At 36.9% G+C, this 12,147-nt stretch overlaps 2 protein-coding genes across 3 annotated transcripts in view; one reads left to right on the top strand and one right to left on the bottom strand.

Annotated features, from left to right (window-relative positions):
- Positions 1–2,200: 2,200 nt before the first annotated feature.
- On the bottom strand, positions 2,201–6,499 carry LOC105228765 (probable cytochrome P450 4ac1). Its single transcript, XM_011208721.4, has 8 exons — positions 6,233–6,499; positions 5,105–5,308; positions 4,921–5,002; positions 4,747–4,847; positions 4,396–4,657; positions 4,120–4,337; positions 3,682–3,990; positions 2,201–3,626 (listed from the first exon to the last, which is right to left on the bottom strand). The coding sequence occupies exons 1-8, from the start codon at positions 6,438–6,440 to the stop codon at positions 3,463–3,465; spliced, it is 1,548 nt and encodes a 515-aa protein (XP_011207023.3). The 5' UTR covers positions 6,441–6,499; the 3' UTR covers positions 2,201–3,462.
- LOC105228764 (bone morphogenetic protein receptor type-1B) overlaps positions 2,521–12,147 on the top strand; it is a 234,288-nt gene continuing 224,661 nt past the window's right edge. The window contains exon 1 of one of the 2 annotated variants that reach the window (XM_049457654.1): positions 2,521–2,656. In XM_049457654.1, coding sequence (XP_049313611.1) covers positions 2,566–2,656 — 91 coding nt within the window. In that variant the 5' untranslated portion in view covers positions 2,521–2,565. Of the gene's footprint in view, positions 2,657–3,152; positions 3,211–12,147 lie in introns of those variants that run through there. The other variant, XM_049457690.1, reaches the window with a different exon arrangement.

The raw sequence follows: 12,147 nt of genomic DNA, 5'->3' as shown, positions 1-12,147 counted from the left end.
CATCATTTTAAACAGCCTATATTATATCTTGCTTCATCTCACGGTTTGTTTTTTGAAATATCATAGAAAGTATTGTCTTAAGTACGACTCGGTTAAGTATCCGCAGTCGCTTATGTACCATATTATATTTTTATTTTTAACAAACTACAAAAATCTGTATCTTTGATTGTGGCACATAACTAGGTTTGACTGTATTTGTATGTACATATGTAATTTTGTGTTCATGGAAACAAATTTGAAAGAATCATTCCCATTATGTTTGTAAATTTGTACACAATTTTATATGGAAATATATACACCTATTGTTTCATACATAAACTCCGTTGCCACGGACAACAAAATTTTGTCAAAAGTCAATTGTAGAAAATCGGAGCTGTACCGATACCGCTTCCCTTGCCGCTGTACAGCTTCGCCCACAAACCAGCGTAAATATGTATGTTCGTGTGTGAGCTTTCATACATATCAACGCAGCTGCGTAAAAATATTTCAGAATTACAAAACGTTTTTTTACATTCGTTGACAAATACAGTCAATCCCGGTTATGTGCCGCAATCAAAGATACAGATTTTTGTAGTTTGTTAAAAATAAAAATATAATATGGTACATAAGCGACTGCGGATACTTAACCGAGTCGTACTTAAGACAATAATTTCTATGATATTTCAAAAAACAAACCGTGAGATGCAGCAGTATATAATATAGGCTGTTAAAAATGATGAGGGAGGGATTTGATTTTCATTTAAGCGGAGTACTACTTAACCGGGATTGATTGTGCACATGAATCAGAGGAATATTGAATATTTTCTTTGAAACATTTCTTGAATTGAAAAATCAAAATCAACAGAAGCATACACACTTTTACAAACACACATCGCATATGAGCAAGCGCAAAATCAACCCCTATTCGTGTACAACGTGGCACGCGCAAGTCAATATGTCTTCTTTACATATTTGCATACATACATTCCATGACAAATACAGTCAATCCCGGTTACGTGCCACATTCAAAGATACAGATATTTGTAATTAGTTACAAATAAAAATATAATATGGTACATAAGTGACCACGGATACTTGAACGAGTCGTACTTAAAGCAATAATTTCTATGTATTTCAGAAAACAAACCGTGAGATGCAGCATGATATAATATAGGCTGTTAAGAGTGATGAGGGAGGGATTTGATTTTCATTTAAGCGGAGTAGTACTTAACCGGGATTGACTGTACACATAAATCAGAGGAATATTGAATATTTTCTTTGAAATATGTATTTCTTGACTTGAAAATCGACAAATAAACTATGGTGGCAATTTTATTCTAGATATATATTTGCGGGGTTGTCACTTTTTTTCCATAAAATTTCAGAAATATATTCAATTTATGAATTTTAGCTTTTGAAATCGTCGCGAAAAGACGCTTGTAGGCAAGGCATGCTCGGGGAGATGTAATGGCGTCTGCCATTATGAATGAATCGAATATGCTTTTTGAAAGTACGTTTGCGTTCATGAATGAAAATTTTGTTGTTGTGTATTTTACTATAAAGTTTTACGTCGGCAATTGGCTGCCATATTGGTTTCTGATGCTATTTCAAATGATTGTTGTTTTTGTAGAATAATATTTGTAATTTTTGCGGGTGACATATCCACATGTGAACGCATGTAAGTATGTATGTTGTGTATGCATTGTTTGTGTGGGAATGTCATACGCACATATTTACGTGTGTACTCATATTGTAAGTATGTATGATGATTTTTGAGACTATTGTTGTTTTTCCAGAAGAATGTTTGTATTTTTTGATTTACATGCGTACGCATATATTATTTGTGTGAGAATGTCATACGCACATACAAACATATGTGTGTACGTAAATATAGAGAAGCGCGCGCTTTTTATATTACTGATAAATGATAATATCTTGATTTGAAATGAAATTGATTTGTACTTGCATACATATCTGCAGGATAGATGCGTATGAAAGTTTTAATTGATAAGAGGTGTGATTTACATACATACATACTTACATACATATATGTATTATTATTGTAATATATTATGTTTTTAGGATATTACGATAATATTTCATATACATATGTACTTATATAGCATATATACATGCATACAAAATTATATAATATTATCAAAGATAAGAAAGATTTAAAAAGTAGTTTTTATTTGGACATTAACTGCAAATATTACCTTGAAAATAGCATAATTTCATTACAATATTATCAATTTTGCATGAATTCACAAAAATTCGCAAAATGATATTCATATCAATTGATATGATTGCATGTAAACGTATAAAAAGATAGGCAAAAGAGCAACATACGTCTGTAATAGCAATGTATATTTCCGAGCATAATTTTCATTGAATGCTCAGCTCTGTTCGCTCAGCACTGTTAACATTTCCCCTTCTCAGCCAAAAGTGGTGAAATCCACTAATAGGATTTTGTTAGCTCTTGACAGTTCACACGCTTGTCCGCAATTGAACCTTCTCTATATTATACGTTCTCTGATGTGTGTTTTGAATTTGATGTTTTTTTTTTAGTTTCAATTTCAATTAAAAATGGCCGAAGTGTTGTTGTATCGCGGACGCAGTCGCGCTTCTGTTTTTAGTTTTGTGCTTTTTACCGTATTCCTATTGGAGTCTGAGTGTGGTAAGTGCATTTAGCAATGTTTAAATAATAAAGTGCATTCGAAATTTCGATGAAAGGGTGCGGGGTTCGTCATTTACGGGCATCGGAACTTCTGTGGCTTCAGTGCTTTTTTTTTCGCAAAATGCAGGCATTCCATGCAGGTGTATTTGTGTGTGTGTGTGTTTCCATATTGCCGTTGCGTTTTGTTGGGAGCGTGTTATGGCTCTCAAAATGCCAATTGGAATTCTGCTCACAAAATACCATGCAATTGTCAATGCCTATGAAGAGAATTGTTGTTTCGCTCTAACCAGTGGCTCATCAATATAAATTGCTGTTTGTTTTTGGCAATTGTTTTGGCATTATACGCTATTCGATGGTAGATGGCGCGCAATATTGGCGGGAATAGTTGAATAAAAATGCAAAGGAAATTCAGTTCTTTGTGAGAAGTTGAGTTTGCAATTTTATGAAAAGTATAATTTTTGTGTGATTAAATTGAGGGTTAATATTAATTAGTGTGGCATTGATTTAAGTAATGGATTTATGCGAAAAATTACTGTTGATGATATTAATTTCAGGTAAAATTTTGATTGTTGGCTATTAGCACATAAGAAAGTAGTTATTGATGCCGCTTCCGGTGAACTTACGGAAATTAGAAAAGCAAATATGTATATTTTAAACATTTAATGCATTGAGACAGCATATATTGGTCAGAAATAATATACAACAAATTCCATTAAAAAATGAAATTTCCATAGCGTAGATACAGCCCATCTCAATGTGATGGCACAAGCTACCCACAAGTATTTAATTGCTTTACAATTATTTATCTAATTTGCCCTTTTTACCATCTTAACTAAAATATTTTCTTTTGTGCGTAAAACCAAACCATATTCGTAGCGTATGTCCTCGGGCATGGTGACTGGCAGTAAGCGGAAATTCTGCAAAATGCCCACTAGCATAGCTTTAATCTCCAGCATAGCAAATTTCTGACCTGCAAAGGTGTTTATATAAATGTCTTTGTATTGAGTGTATTTGCTGTTACTTACCTATGCAATTTCTTGAACCAGCGCTGAAGGGCACAAATGCGAACGGATGTCGATTTAAGCTATTTTCCGGCAAAAATCGATCGGGGTCGTATTTCAAAGGATCCGGAAAATGCCGTTCATCGTGCATTATATCGAGTATGTGTATATTAATTTGGCTGCCAGCGGACAATATCACACCATTGAGTTCTGTATCCTCGCGGCAGTAACGCGAAATGAAGGGCACGGAGGGTTGGAGACGTAGTGTTTCCTTTACAACACATTCCAAATATGCCAACTGATTGAAGTCGAAAATGCTCATCGATGGCAAATCTGCAAATTAATATTTTTTTTAATTGTTTTTGCCCTTTATTTTTAGTTTTTGAGGGTAACTTTTTTTAAATTTATTTTTTTTATTTTGTTTCTATTTTTATTTTTTTTTAAATCTAGTACAATGCTCACCGCAATTTTTGACTTCTCGGTAACATTTCTCTTGTATATCTGGGTGTACGGCCAAATTAAATAATGTAAAAATCAGACACGTTGCCGTCGTATCATAACCCTCAAACATAAATGTATTAACTTCATCACAAATGCCTCCATGATAAATGGCACCCTGAGATTCGGCGTGGAAAAGCGTATCCAACATGGCGTAACGTTTTCGCTTACCAGTTTCATCACTAAAATAATTTGATATTAATATTATTAGTGACATTTACTATATATGTTTTGTTATACTCATTTCCTTCCACAGTTTCGTTGGCAAATTGCCGTTTTTGAAATTCCTCGCGTTTCTTTGTTATAATCTTACTGCTGAAGTCATGTGCCACCTTCAAATTTTTGTAAAATCCTTTGTGATCGCCGAATAATTTGAATATCCAAGGGAAATACATGAACGGATTACATGTCCGGTCCACCATCACTAACTCTATGTCATGTATGACCCTGCGATACTCGCTGCTGCCAGTTATGTCATCCAAGCAAATGCCAAGCGCGGTTTCTTGAAAGTAAAAGAGAAAAGAAAACATATGTCGGGGAGTTGTTTGTGATTGTTTCGTTTAAGTGCACATACAAATCATTATTTCTTACCACAAACACTGTTTAAAGTGAATTCCGGTATAATTTCATTTAGATTCATATTTTGATCCTGCTTCGCGCTTAACAAGTTCACTAGTTTTAAAGTTTCATTTCTAGCAAAAAGGGATAAAAGCCTGTTTATTTACATGGTCGAACTTGGAAAATTGAATTTGTAACAAAACTTACTTGAAAACTTCAATGAAACTCTGCAATATATTAAAGTGAAATGCTGGTGTGAGCAATTTCCGTCTGTCATGCCATTGTTGGTCTATAGATGTATAAAAAATTTATAAAAATGTGTATGTATAGTCAAAGTTTCATAAATAATTTTTATATAATAGTATAGTAATAATATTTAATTCCTTCTTACCCGAGCTCACAAGCAATCCCTCACCCAAGAACGGACGCACCAAGTCATATAAAATGCCTTTTGCGTTTAATGTTTGACTTTGGAAAACCTCTTGTACGGCTTCCGGGCTTGTTATTGAGTAAATGACCCCTTGGTAATAATATAAAGCGTAAGGTTTACCGTTTGCGCGTTGATAGAGATCGCGAGACCAATAGTAAATATCCTCTGCAAAGGAAGTAATGAAAATTAGTTTATAAAATTAAGCGATTATTGAAAAATATGACTAAAGCAAGTCGAGCTTTCAACAAACTTCCAAAATAATGCCTAGATTTCAAGAAGTAAAAGTATCAAGTAGTAACAAAAAGGCTTTAGTGTTCCGATCTGAACGATTCGTTCGCATGTTGTGGCATTTTCGATACAAGGACCAAATTTCGATCGCTCAATTTGTATGACAGCTATATTCTATAGTGTTCCGATTTGAATTATTCGTTCGCAGATTGTAGCGTTGCTTCGGATAATAATCCATGTCAAATTTCGTGAAGCTATCTTGTGAAACAAAAAAGTTTTCCATAGAAGGACTTAATTTGGATCGGTCAGTTTGTATGACAACTATATACTATAGTGTTCCGATCTGAACGATTCCTTCGCAAATTGTAGCTTTGCTTTGGATAATAACCCATGCCAAATTTTGTGAAGCTATCTTGTCAAATAAAAACTTGTCTATACTAGAACCTTATTTGGATCGCTCAGTTTGTATGACAGCTATAAGCTATAGTAGTCCGATATCGGCGGTTCCGACAAATAAGTAGCATCTCCGAAAGAAAAGAACGTGCGCAAAATTTCAGATCGATATCTCAAAAACTGAGGATTACTTTGCGTATATATAGACAGATATACGGATATAGCTAAATGGACTCAGCTCGTCACGATACATACATATATTATATTATAAATTCTGCTTCACTTCCTTCTAAGTGTTACAAACTTCGTGGCATACTTAATATACCCTCTCCAGGATCTAAAAAGTGCTGTTCGATGAATTTTACGGCACTAAATACACATTGAGCTGTTGTTGACTCGGCTATAATAGCGTAAGCAGTGTCTACGCCAGTAAAGAAGAAGAAGAAATACACTTTGGTGTGCACTCACCCGGATTTGAATTCAATATGTCGAAGTTGTTGCCAAAAATCGTGCGTCCCGGCACTATGTACACCTTATCCGTTACTTTACTACCATCCACCGTTTTCAAGAGTTTACAGAATGCCAACAAATAGTACTCTTTGCTGAGCCTCTTCAAATACAAAGTCAATCCTAGGAGGAAAATTGAAAAACACAAAAGAAATGTAAATAATGCCATTGCACAAACTGCACTGAATTGCAGGGCATCGCAAGCGTGTCGAAGTAAACACGGAATTTTATTAAAAGCTTCTATTCCATAATCTTGTTACTCGAATTATTAAAAGCGGATTATATGCTTTCTTTATTGATAACAATTATATTTATAAATATTGGGCGTGTGCGAAATGTTTGTGCGTTGATAATACTTGTACAAGTAAATGCATGTAATTTATATACAATAGTACATACATTGTTGGTATGTATGTGTATAATATTATGTGCACACGTCTTGCATGACGGTTGTACTAAAAGATATCTGAAGGTTTTTGAATAAAGAATGAGAAACAACTTTATCTTCGACAGCACTGGAGCCATAATACCCTTCACATATGCCATTTTTAACATATAATGGTGTAAAAAGATCTTTGTCGAGATTTTGATCGGTCAGTTTGTATGGCAGCTATAAGCTATAGTGATCCGTTCTGATCAATTTGTTCGCAAATGTTAACGCTATTTTGGACTATAATCTGTGTTGAATTTCGGAGACTTATCTTTTCAAATAAAAAAGTTGTTCATATAAGAACTTGATTTGAATCGATCAGTTTGTATGACAGCTATAAGCTATAGTGGTCCGATCTGATCAATTTGTTTGGATATGATAGCGCTCTCTTGGACATTAATCTATGTTAAATTTCGAAAAGATATCTTGTCAAATAAAAAAGTTGTCCATACAAGGTCCTAATTTGGATCGGTCAGTTTGTATGGTACCTATAAGCTATAATGTTCCGAACTGAACGATTCGTTCTCAGATTGTAATGCTCACTTGGCCAATATTCTATGCAATATTTCGGGTAGATATCTTCTTTTAGTAAACACTTATATATCTATATTTCAATAAGTATAAAAAAAAATCTGAAAAAGTACATCCCTAATCCTATTGCTTATTGCACCTGTGATCTCATTTTATGTAAGTGCAGTTTAATCATTAATACAAAGTATTGATTTGATTATACTAATTAATTTATAATAATGGCGCTTCTAGTTAATTGTTCTTTAATGTTTGGAAACTTTGGGATTTATAAAGCTCTGTTTATTTAACAAGCTTTTTAGTCAGCTCTAAAAGCTCTACTTTCCCGAGATCAATTATTTGTGTTATCAGTTCATATATACAGTAAAAAATATCACCCAGTAATTGTAATTAAATTCCACGGATAAATGATAATTCAAACAAGTAAGGAAGGGCTAAGTTCGGGTGTCACCGAACATTTTATACTCTCGCATGATAAAGTGATAATTGAGATTTCATTATCCGTCATTTACATATTTTTTATTTTGCTGTAAAATTAATTAGATTAGTAGTTCCTGAGATATGGTTTTTGGTCCATAAGTGGGCGACGCCACGCCCATTTTCAATTTAAAAAAAAGCCTGGGTGCAGCTTCCTTCTGCCATTTCTTCCGTAAAATTTAGTGTTTCTGACGTTTTTTGTTAGTCGGTTAACGCACTTTTAGTGATTTTCAACATAACCTTTGTATGGGAGGTGGGCGTGGTTATTATCCGATTTCTTCCATTTTTGAACTGTATATGGAAATGCCTGAAGGAAACGACTCTATAGAGTTTGGTTGACATAGCTATAGTAGTTTCCGAGATATGTACAAAAAACTTAGTAGGGGGCGGGGCCACTCCCACTTTTCCAAAAAAATTACGTCCAAATATGCCCCTTCCTAATGCGATCCTTTGTGCCAAATTCACTTTAATATCTCTATTTATGGCTTAGTTATGACACTTTATAGGTTTTCGGTTTTCGCCATTTTGTGGGCGTGGCAGTGGGCCGATTTTGACCATCTTCGAACTTAACCTTCTTATGGAGCCAAGAAATACGTGTACCAAGTTTCATCATGATATCTCAATTTTTACTCAAGTTACAGCTTGCACGGACGGACGGACGGACAGACAGACATCCGGATTTCAACTCTACTCGTCACCCTGATCACTTTGGTATATATAACCCTATATCTGACTCTTTTAGTTTTAGGACTTACAAACAACCGTTATGTGAACAAAACTATTATACTCTCCTTAGCAACTTTGTTGCGAGATTATAAAAAAATGTATCATGCTTGATCGTGCGAATTCCGATCACACCTTCATTATAGCCGAGAGTAGTTGAATACCATCAACCACCGATTTAGCTCCATGAGTTTTTTTTCGTGTTCCCCAAACTGAAATTGCCGCTCCGTGGAACCTGTTTTCGGTCGATCGACAGGTGAAACAAGATTCGCTGAAGGGGCTGAAGGCAAATCGCAAAAGTGCTTTTGAAAAGTATTTCGAGGGCTTTCCACTGGTCCACACGGAAACAATTCTACTTGTAATGGTATACTCTTTGTTGTTGTGGCGTTAGTAAAAATTTCATTAATAATTTTCAGTTGAGTGTACTTGGTCGAATACAATTTTGAATCTGTTCCGGTTACGGAGAGGGCTTTTGTTGTTTTGACGTTCTAAAGTTTAACTCCTTGGAGTGGAGTACAAATTAATTGTCAATTGTCAAAGTTCAGGAAATGAGCTATTTCGAGGGGTTCGACCCATGGGGAGCAGGGTTTTGGAAGCCGTTCTCACGACAGTCGGGTCTACGTAACTGGACCGGATCTGGATTTTTATCCGGCCAAGGACTGTCAACTAAGCAGAATTCTGCCGCTACAACAACAACAACAACAACAGGGGATTGGAAGCATTTCTTTCCTAGAGTATGCAAAAGGGGGTTTAGTGGCATGCGAAAACTCTGTACTCATTACTTCCGGTATATCGGAGTCTATTTTGGATGAATGGACTTTTAGCTTATTACAGTTGACAGAACGAGCGCTTGTTGTGAACGTATTTTGTTGTTGTAACTGCTACCTAAACCTCGTTAGGATAGTAAAGATTAGATAAGTTTTCATCGTTATCTCCACGAAGAGGAGTTCTGTATGCGCCTTAACTGGCTGCATACGGCCCCATTACGCAGGCGTTCGATGACAGACATCAAGAGGCATCCTGTCTTAGTCCAGAGTGCAGCGTTTTGACGAGTTTGCAGCTTCCTCGTCTCCATTTCACTGCATCCAGGCGACTGACGGCTCCATGTGCTGACGGCTAGCGACTTGAGGTGTTTGTTCGACTCTGTACTTTGGCGATAATCGCGGTCGTATGAGGAGCACAGACTGTCGAAAGTCACACCTAAAATTTTAGCGTTATTGATAGTCTAAATCTTAACGCCATCGACTGCAATATTATTATATACCCTTTCGTCCAATTTGTGAATATGGTCGCTGTGGATTTAGTGGGATAATGTTAAGTTCCGTGCAGCGATTCAATTCCCACAACAGCCGCTGCTACGTTACAGAAATTGACCCGGATTTTATCCGGCTAAGAACTGTTATTTCGGAAGTCTAACGATAGACTTTCGATATCCTAGAACCGACTATCCTAGGAATCTCAGTAACCAAAGTGACTGCCTCTCTCAGCAAGCCTCAATCCAAATACTACAGCATATGTTTTTTCATCAGCAAATATCAACAGTTTAAGATGTATCTAGCTACTTTAATCTCGTTAGTATAAAACTGCTAAATAAAATATAGAAAAGTCCGGCTTGAAGAAAAACCATTAATTCTTCCATAGTTGCTTGTAGTAGCGACAAACTTCTTCGCCGTAGATGAGTTATGGTCACACTGACCATTTATAGATGAAACCACCACCAACAGCAGCAGCAGCAACAACAATAGCAACAATGGCAATCAGCTTTGGCCACATATGGTTAGATGCTGTATGTCATAAATGATGATAATTGCTTGTGACAGTGCTGTCTAATGCTTGCTGCCTTCACTGCCATAACAGCAGCGCGGATGGATTAGGGGTACCACATACATAAAAGCCAACTGGGGAAGATGCTGCAATTGATTTGGCGAACATTGCTGCGGTTGATTGGCAATTGACGATCGGCCAGATCGATATGATCGATGACAATTGTCCAGTATCGCTTACCAAACAAGTATATTTCTATGTTTGTCTGCGCGCGGCGAGCAGCAGCCATTTGTGGCACAGCGCAGGCAATGCAGCTGCCGCTGGGTGTTGTTGTTTTTACTGCGCTGCTGTCTGGCCGCTGGGAGCATGCGTGTTAGGCATGAGCAGTGGACGTCTGCGGCAACTAATGATTTTCCCATAGATACTGTTTGGTATCGCTGATGTGCACACAAAAAGTCACTGCATTTTTCCACATTTGTGTTCTTTGTTTTTGTCACCATTTTCCACATTCGTTTGTATGCGTTTTTTTCCGCTTTTCGCTGCTACTCATTAATGCTACACAGAAAATTAATTCGTTTTAAAGCGCGATCACTTTTTTTCATGCCACATCTTTTTTAATGCCGCCGTCATCGGCTTCTAGACTTCTAAGCGTGGTGAGCAACAAAATAGTAAAGCAAATATAATGCCCTTCACAGGTGTATTTTTTATGGCATAAAAGGGTATAAATAGATCTTTATAGCTAGCTATATCTAGTGATCGATCAGGTAGCCGAGCACACACTTCTACAAATGACGGCAGAAGTGTGTGTCTCGTTCCAGCGGATGAAAGTGGTACACTACCATTGGCCCTTCTTCCGAGGGACAGCATTACAAAAAAGGCTGAATGGAATGATTCCAATCTCGAGCTGCTGCTTAAGGATAGTCCGTTCAAGTGGTACACTGACGGCTCGAAAACGTTGAAGGGAATCGGTGCAGGGGTCGTAGGATTACGCACCAAGCTGTCCATACCTGCGTAGGCTGCTATATATATCTTTGGCGTAGGCAGCACTAAGTGTTGCCAGGTGCAATCTGACATTTCCATTGGAAAGTTTGACATTTTTTAGCATAACATCACTCAGAACGTTTTGTCATTTAATGTTGAATTGTTTTATTTACAGGGAATTAAAAAATTCATCTCGGCCAAAAAATGGAATTAACTCGTGAACATTTTCGTGCGATCATTTTTCACAACTTTCGACGTGGATTATCACGACAAGAGTGCATCGATGAACTAAAATCTTTGTATGGCTATGAAGCACCATTCTATAGCACTGTGAAAAACTGGTACAACGAATTCAATCGTGGCCGACGCTCGCTCAAAGTCGAATTCCGTGAAGGTCGTCCAAAAACAGCCGTTGTGCCAGAAAACATCGATGCCGGACTTGAACTGATAATGCAAGACCGTCATGTAACATACCTTCAGATAGAGGCATGCCTATGCATTTCTCCCACCAGCATACATTCGATATTGCATGAACACCTGGCCGTAAAAAAGGTTTTTTCTCGGTGGATCCCGCACAATTTGACAATCGCTCAAAAAAAGGCCCGTGTGGATTGGTGTAAAGAAATGCTGAAAAAATACGATCGCGGTGCTTCAAAAGACGTTTATAAGATCGTCACAGGTGACGAATCATGGATCTATGCGTATGAGCCCGAAACAAAACAGCAATCGACCGTGTGGGTCTTCCAAGACGAGCCAAATCCAACGAAAGTTTTTCGTGGAAGAAGCACTTCGAAACAAATGGTCGCCTGTTTCTTCGGCAAAACTGGTCATGTGACGACTGTTCCACTTGAGCAACGTAGGACGGTCAATTCTGAGTGGTACACCACCATTTGTTTGCCTGAAGTCTTCGGAGAAATTCGAAAAACGAATAAGAGAAGACGAATCATTGTGCACCATGACAATGCGAGCTCTC

This window comes from Bactrocera dorsalis, chromosome 1 (assembly GCF_023373825.1).
Source record: "Bactrocera dorsalis isolate Fly_Bdor chromosome 1, ASM2337382v1, whole genome shotgun sequence".
Classification (NCBI taxonomy): Eukaryota; Metazoa; Arthropoda; class Insecta; order Diptera; family Tephritidae; genus Bactrocera; species Bactrocera dorsalis.
This window is presented reverse-complemented; position numbering and strand designations above follow the sequence as displayed.

Bases quoted from the DNA above. Each gene is read 5' to 3' on its own strand.
- LOC105228765 (XM_011208721.4), bottom strand. From the start codon at position 6,440: ATGGCATTATTTACATTTCTTTTGTGTTTTTCAATTTTCCTCCTAGGA. The intron at 4,338-4,395 runs GTATAACAAAAC...AAATTATTTTAG, and splicing joins GAAACTGTGGAAGGAAATGA to TGATGAAACTGGTAAGCGAA. The intron at 3,991-4,119 runs GTGAGCATTGTA...ATTAATTTGCAG, and splicing joins CCGAGAAGTCAAAAATTGCG to ATTTGCCATCGATGAGCATT.